The sequence below is a fragment of the Melanostigma gelatinosum genome (genome assembly GCF_949748355.1).
Source record: "Melanostigma gelatinosum genome assembly, chromosome: 11".
Classification (NCBI taxonomy): domain Eukaryota; kingdom Metazoa; phylum Chordata; class Actinopteri; order Perciformes; family Zoarcidae; genus Melanostigma; species Melanostigma gelatinosum.
In genome coordinates, this window is record NC_136644.1 from 1003855 (window position 1) to 1010810 (window position 6956).

At 43.4% G+C, this 6956-nt stretch overlaps 1 protein-coding gene across 1 annotated transcript in view; it reads right to left on the reverse strand.

Annotated features, from left to right (window-relative positions):
- LOC306784255 (neuronal acetylcholine receptor subunit non-alpha-3-like) overlaps positions 1–5877 on the reverse strand; it is a gene marked incomplete at its 3' end in the record, with an annotated part of 6346 nt that extends 469 nt beyond the window's left edge. Inside the window, 8 exon segments of the mRNA XM_079278144.1 lie at positions 119–141; positions 144–220; positions 222–332; positions 805–995; positions 1673–2186; positions 2738–2847; positions 3771–3815; positions 5728–5877. Of these exon segments, the coding sequence (XP_079134270.1) occupies positions 119–141; positions 144–220; positions 222–332; positions 805–995; positions 1673–2186; positions 2738–2847; positions 3771–3815; positions 5728–5850 (1194 nt within the window). The 5' untranslated portion in view covers positions 5851–5877.
- Positions 5878–6956: the final 1079 nt, after the last annotated feature.

The following is a 6956-nucleotide window of genomic DNA, read 5'->3' on the forward strand; positions in this document are numbered from 1 at the left end:
TTTTGTGACATATTTGATGAAATTCCCTCCAGGTGTCCCAGAAACCCGAAAACACGATGCGTCAGGCCACGGCTGTCGCCGGCACAGAGGCAGAAGAGAATGCAAAAGAAGCACACACCTCTCGTATGAAATGCTCCTTTTGATGTGACGGCTGATGTAGCGAACTGAACTCGTGGCTTTCTCCAGCATGGCCAGCCAGGCTCGGTTCTCGTCCTCCTTCCTGCGAGGGGGCCTCTCTGCTGACCGCCACTGTGGCCAGGAGCCCCCTCCTCCCCGCACCTTTACGGGTCTTCTGCTCCGGGCTGCGCATCTCCATATCGGTGAAGTGGAATCTGAGGAAGTTGACACTAACTGTTTTATTTCTTTTTTTCACATTTATCTTGTAATGTGTATAGGCAGATATTATAGGAAGAGTTCAACATTTCTGGAAATATATTTATTTGCTTTCTTGCCGAGAGTTAAATTGATATCACTCTCATGTCTGCATGCTAAATATGAAGCTGCCACCCAGGAGACTGTTAGCTTAGCATAGAATAAAGACTGGAAACAGGCGTATCAGCTAGCCTGGCTCTGTCAAAGGGAACAAAGATGGTTCTCTCAAAAGGTTGCTAAGTAGCAAATTACATATTTTAGTTTGTTTTGGCCAAACAAAAAGAAATGTCAAAACGACAATTTGCTTTTTCCCGAAGGCTGCATTTGTTGGCCAGGGCCAGTCACTTCTCTCTTATATTTATGCTAAGCTACGCTAATCTTCTCCTCTAACTCTTGAACAGAAAGCAAATTAGCATTTTTCTTGAATGTTACCTGTCAGTGTGGCCCCTCATACACAGCAACCTGGGCAGCCTCTGGAGGAACAGGCTCTTTACCCAGGGGGCCATGGGGTGGTAGGTGGCAGAGGAACGATGGTGGACGTTAATGACAAAGACGGTTACGATGATGGAGAAAGTGACGAAGATCATGATGAAGAGCAGGTATTCTCCAATCAGTGGGATCACCTGGGGACAAAAAGTTGTAACGGTTACTGAATCAGTTTAACAGCTGACTGTTTGAACTATGAGTTATTTCGGCAGGAAGTAAGTCATGTCGATTCGTTTCCAGCGGTTTGTTGTTGAAAATCTTGTCCTCAAGATGGCCGAGATGAAAAGTGAACCACATTTATTTGAAGTTACCCCTGTCGAGACAGCAATCCATCCAACGGCTGTCAAGATATTTCATTGTTTCGATTCATTGTTTCGAAACCATCAATGTCTTTGACTGTCTGGTGGCACAAGATGAGATGTCGGGATCACTGAAGTAATTTAAATACGTCCTCTACAGAACTATTGCCTGTTCAGTACTTTTTACGTTGAATTTTAGTATGATTTTATATAAAAGAATATGGCACAGTTCATAACGGTGGTCTGGAAAAGTCATCGTATTTTGGAGCTCCGTCGGCTTCTGTATTGGACCGAGATGTAGCTGACGTCACCAGCTTCTTACAGTAATTGAGATGACATGCAGTTTAAGCTGCAGGTAATTGAGAGGGCTGTGTTGTGATCCGGACATGATGCAATTAAGATTACAATTAAGATAACTGAACACAGGAAAAAGTCAGATAGATTGAAAAATGAAAGCCCAGTAGAAACTTTAAGATGAACAAAGGCTTAGATGTAAACCCCCAGAGGAAACCCACCTTTGAAGATGAAGGGATGATTTCTTCTATGACAAGGAGGAACACAGTGAGCGACACCAGCACAGACGTGGAAAGTGACAGTTTCTCTCCTTCGTCGGATGGCAAATAAAACACCAGCACAGTTAGAAAGGAGAGGCCGAGGCATGGGATGATGAGAAAGAGGGTGTAGAACAAAGGCAATCTCTTGAGGATGAAGGAGTAGGTGAGAAACGGGTACCAGTACACCTCATCCCTCCTGCTTCCCCTTTGTCCTGTTGCATTCAGGATCTCCCACTCCCCGTTATCGAAGAAGTCTTTACGGTCCACATAGTGATCCACTAGGACCAGGTCCACCATGTTTCCATCGTAAGTCCAGGAGCCGAACTTCATGGAGCAGTTCTGACGGTCAAAGGGGAAGAAGGTGACGTCCATGGTGCAGGAGGATTTGTAGCTGGCTGGTGGAGTCCACGTTACGGTGCCATCCCAGCGCACAATGGCTTTGGTCATCAGGGAACCCTCAAAGCGACCGTCCGCACTGGGAGAAGATGAGAAGGACATAAGGTGGTCAGGAACATTAACACACACACCATCGTATTGTCTGATACAAATATGATCTAAGATCAAATAGAGACGAGACACGGGACAATAATGACATACATATTAGCCAGAAATCATCACTGCATATCTGTACGTGACAAAAATATCCAAAACATAAGTGATGATTCAGTCAATTGAATATCTCTTTGTAGTTTAGTTTAGACTATTTTACAAAAAATAAAAGTACACTATGGTGGAGATGACATATATGATTGCACCATTTTAAAGTAAATACTACATTTTGATCACAGGTGTATTTTCTCGGTGGCAATCTCAATCACGCTAAAAGCCCATTCTTCAGTCGTCACATTGTTGGAGGGCCCCCTCACCCCACAGGCCCCAGTGCAACCTCACTGTCTATATGTACACCCCTGGTGAGATGTTGAAAGGATATCCATAAGGAAAGGGACATTTATGTAAATGCATGAGAGTCATCAGGAAGTGCCTCGGGATGTGCTACTGATGTGCACAGAGTGCTGCATAACTCACTTTTCATACAGGACGATATCAGGCAGCCAAATCGTCTCTGAAGGCACTCTGATGGAGGTGATGCCCCCATAGTCATCTGGTTTCCACTTCAGCTTCACGTCAACCCACTCCTGTGAATACATAAATAACACTGCATGATCAGTAACATCATTTGACACTGGCCTTAAGAAAGCTTAAGAAGTCTTTAAGTGCATCTTTTTCATTTCAGCACCATGGACAGCACCAGACTGTTAACTGCACAAAGCAAATGGAAACTATCTTTTTGATTGCATCGTTGTTTGCTTGTTGCCTTGTTAATGTCCATATCTGTTGTTGCTCAAATGTTTTATTGTTGATCCCCTCAATGTTTGGACTTTATAACCAGGGCCTACCAAGAAGAACGGTTAAGGATGCTTTAAACAATCAACATAGGAGTAGAAAGTAAATAATACGACTTATTTATCAAGCATCTTATATGCTCTAGTCTCAGCCAATCAGAGACGAGGAATCACCCTTCATCTGCCATGTGTTGCATTTGTTTAGAAATCCTTACATTTAAATCAATGAATATCTGCAAAAGAACACATGTGATTTCATTTAGATGTTTCTGAATCAATGTTATTTGGGTATTTTTTTATATATCCAGTTAACATGTTACAAGAATGTATCACTCTAACGAGAGCACTTTTAAATATCAGTCATAATTCACTTCTAGCAGTCTGATAAGTGCAGACACAGATTGTATGTCTCGTCACTTTACGCTCATAGAAATATGTGCATATAAAAAAAGACTTACGTAACATTTGTTAACGATACATGAATTGTCTTTCAGTGAAATTATACACCAAAAATTATGTGACATTTAAGTCTTATATTGTCTACCACAGCATATTGCAGCCAATGAATCATACTACATGTTTATCAGACTGTGACACTGAACTGATCACAGCCGATCCCCTCCGGTCACTGAGCACACTGAACAAATTCACACATGTTGAAATAGCACCTAACAATTTAAATATGCAGTTTTGGAGACAGCAGCATTGATTTGTACCTGCCAGAGCCAGACATTTGTAGTCATCAGTTGGTTCTTTTCATCCTGCAGGAAGACAGGGAAGACATGTTGTTCACTATTTATACATCTTTGTGGTGCTTAATATGAAAGAGCAGATAATGAGAAGGTGATGAGCAAACCAGAATCTGGAAACAAAAGGTTGAGTGGGATGAAAAAAAGAACTGAGTGAAACAGAAATATATATTGTTTTAAATTGGATGATTGCTTCTCTTGCTCGCTGCTACGAAAGCACACTGAAAGAGCTCGGGGGTTAAGTGCCTTGCTTCAGGGTACATCGACAGAATTTAATGAGTGAGAGAAGCAAACGATACTCAGTGGCCAATATCACTGGCAATACTTAGGCACAGCTGCCTCATTTGTTCAACAGGTACCGACATGTAAAGTACAAAGAACTAAAGAGGAAGCCAAACTAAAGAGAGGAGCCAAAAGACAGGAATGACTTCGTGGAAGTCAGTAAGGTTTCAATATAAGCAGTTGAGTTTGTGGACAGTGAAAGCCTTAAAGAAACATCACAAGTTAAACCAGAGATAGAACATCTATGAGAGGCGCTGAGGCAAACCTGAGCACATAAACATCTACTCTGAATAGAAATGGATCTGAGGGGGTTTTCATTGAGCCAGAATACCACAAGATGGCAGTCTTCTAGATTTTAATTTTGCATGGCAGAATGTGACCTCTGTGGAGTTGTGGGAGCAGCTTTGTGTGTGTGTGTGTGTGTGTGTGTGTGTGTGTGTGTGTGTGTGTGTGTGTGTGTGTGTGTGTGTGTGTGTGTGTGTGTGTGTGTGTGTGTGTGTGTGTGCCCTTGTCTAAATAATAAATGCATCTGGCTGCTGTCAGCCTGATGGCCTCATTACTTCCTCTGCTACTATCAAAGACTACTTTGGACTCTTTTCACCTTTCTTCTTTGCCCGTTTAAGTCCATCCGCTCCTCCTCATCCTCCTCATCCTCCTCATCCTCCTTGTTTATGCACAAACTTTAATCCTCAGTGTGACGTCTGCACTACACTTCCTCTGTTCACCTCATAGCCGTCCCTTTCCATCTCTCACACTCCTAACCTGCCTTCCTTTCCCCTGGTTTCCTTTATCATTTCTTCTTATCAATAAATAGTAACGTTCTGTGATGATGAGCTGTGAACCACATGTATTTTAATGGACTTCTTTCTGTAGCTTCCCATGAATCTTCCTTCTTATTCTTATGTGTCTTACTGATGGTCAGTTTCACTTCCTCCCTTCTGTTCCTCTCTCATTACAAAACAATAACCATTCTGTCCTAAGATACTGTAACAGGATTTTATTAACCATGTTACATAAAGCTTCCTCACCAGGTCCACACAGAGGCTGTTTGCTGTTAATCTGCTGGAAGCAGGAGAGCCTCTATGTCTGCTTCTACTTTACTCAAGGGAGCTCAGGATGTGATCAATGCTGAATCACATCTATCTCATATTAATATGACACATAATGTATGGCATGGACAGAGCCAGAGCGACCACTCAGGCAGATGAGCTCATGTCCTCAGCGTTCTGTCTTATTTGTCTTTCTGATTGGCTTCCAAAGGTCAGCTGGACGATATTGATTTCCCTTCTTTTCTTCTGCCTCTGTCAATTGTACTAAAATGCAAAGTAATCTCAAAGGCTGCATACAAATGAGACGGAGAATCAAAATCTCCACACAAATAAAAACAACTTTGAGAGAATTCACAACAGAAATGTCCGAATCCTTTTTATTCACTTTCACTTTGCATTTCCTATAAACGTACTCAAACGTTCTCATCTCATTTAACGACCTCAACAGCACAAACTGGCCTTAAAGATGGCCGCAGAGAGGAAACAGAGGAATATGATCAGGTAGTATTCCTGCAGGGAAACAGGACATGAGAACGCAGCGTGTTCTTCTACAGCCTCCTGTGTGTTTGCGTATCCAGGTGTTGTTTCCTCACCACATCAACCAGCTGTGAGATCTTGAGTCCAAAGCACACAGTGATGGTGTCGTTCGAGTGATGGACAGGCCGCACCCACTTCTGGTAACCCCTGAAAAGGTTCCTCAACAAGGAATCCTCCATCTCGGCCAGCGACACAAAGTCTTCCTGCGCTGGAAGAAGCCGGAGAGGAAAGAAGAGATGAAGACAACACAGAGAAGAAGCAAGTTTGTGTCGCTATAGCCCATATGTGCTGTTGGAGGAGTAGCCTGCTCCATCATGAAAATCAAATGTGTGAGTCAGTAGCTGCCACGCTGTTGGTTTGAGCTGTGAGGGAATTGTCTTGCTGAGCAACCTGGATCTCAGCAAATAGAATAATTAGAAAAATGTTGTTGTTTTTCACATATTTACTTTTGTTTTTTTGTTTTTTCAAAGGCTGCTCTGACCTTTTGTGGGTGCTGAGATGAAAAGCATGAGATTCTGCAACAACACGGAAGAGCGGTGGCTCGTCGGGGAAAATGAAGTCAGGGCCTAAGAGTCAGGCACACACACACTGTCAGCCCTGGACTGACAGCTGGCCATGTCTGAGTGAATGCATCGAAGCTCCCAAGGCTGACAAAATGATCATGCTGACATGATCACCTCAGACACAACAATTGCCAGGGGAGACAAGCTGAGCTCAGAGCGCTCTGTGCAGCCAGGCACAAGACATAATCGTCAGAGCGATGCTCACTCTCAGCAGGAGACAGAGAAGGAACACTGCCTTCACTTCATCAGCCACCTGGTCAAGAGCAGACAGCTGGGAGAGACCAGGTCTCTCCGATAGACAAGTTCAGAAAACACACTTTAATTCAGTTTGGTTTGACTCAGTTACATTATCAGAGACTCCTCAGTGGCTGAAAGTTTGCATACTTAATTCTACTGACAGCCAGCATGCTGATCAGGAGCTATATGTCCTGTCAAACTGTCCTCGAGCAAGGCATTGCACCGCTTCCCTGTTACGCATTATAACTCATGAAAGATGCGGACGACAGCAGCATTTGCCGCTCAGCATTATTTGGTATTACTGCCAGTGGTAGTGTTGCACCAGAGACGGCGGCTGATAGACAGAAAAGAGAAGTTTGAATCAATCGCATCTCAAACAAGGGGAATGCAGCAGAGGCCTGGAGAGAGCTGATAAGGGAAGGAGTGAGACGGAGTGACCCAGAGCAATTCCCTCCAGTAGCTGAGAGAAACAGAAGAAGAGGTAG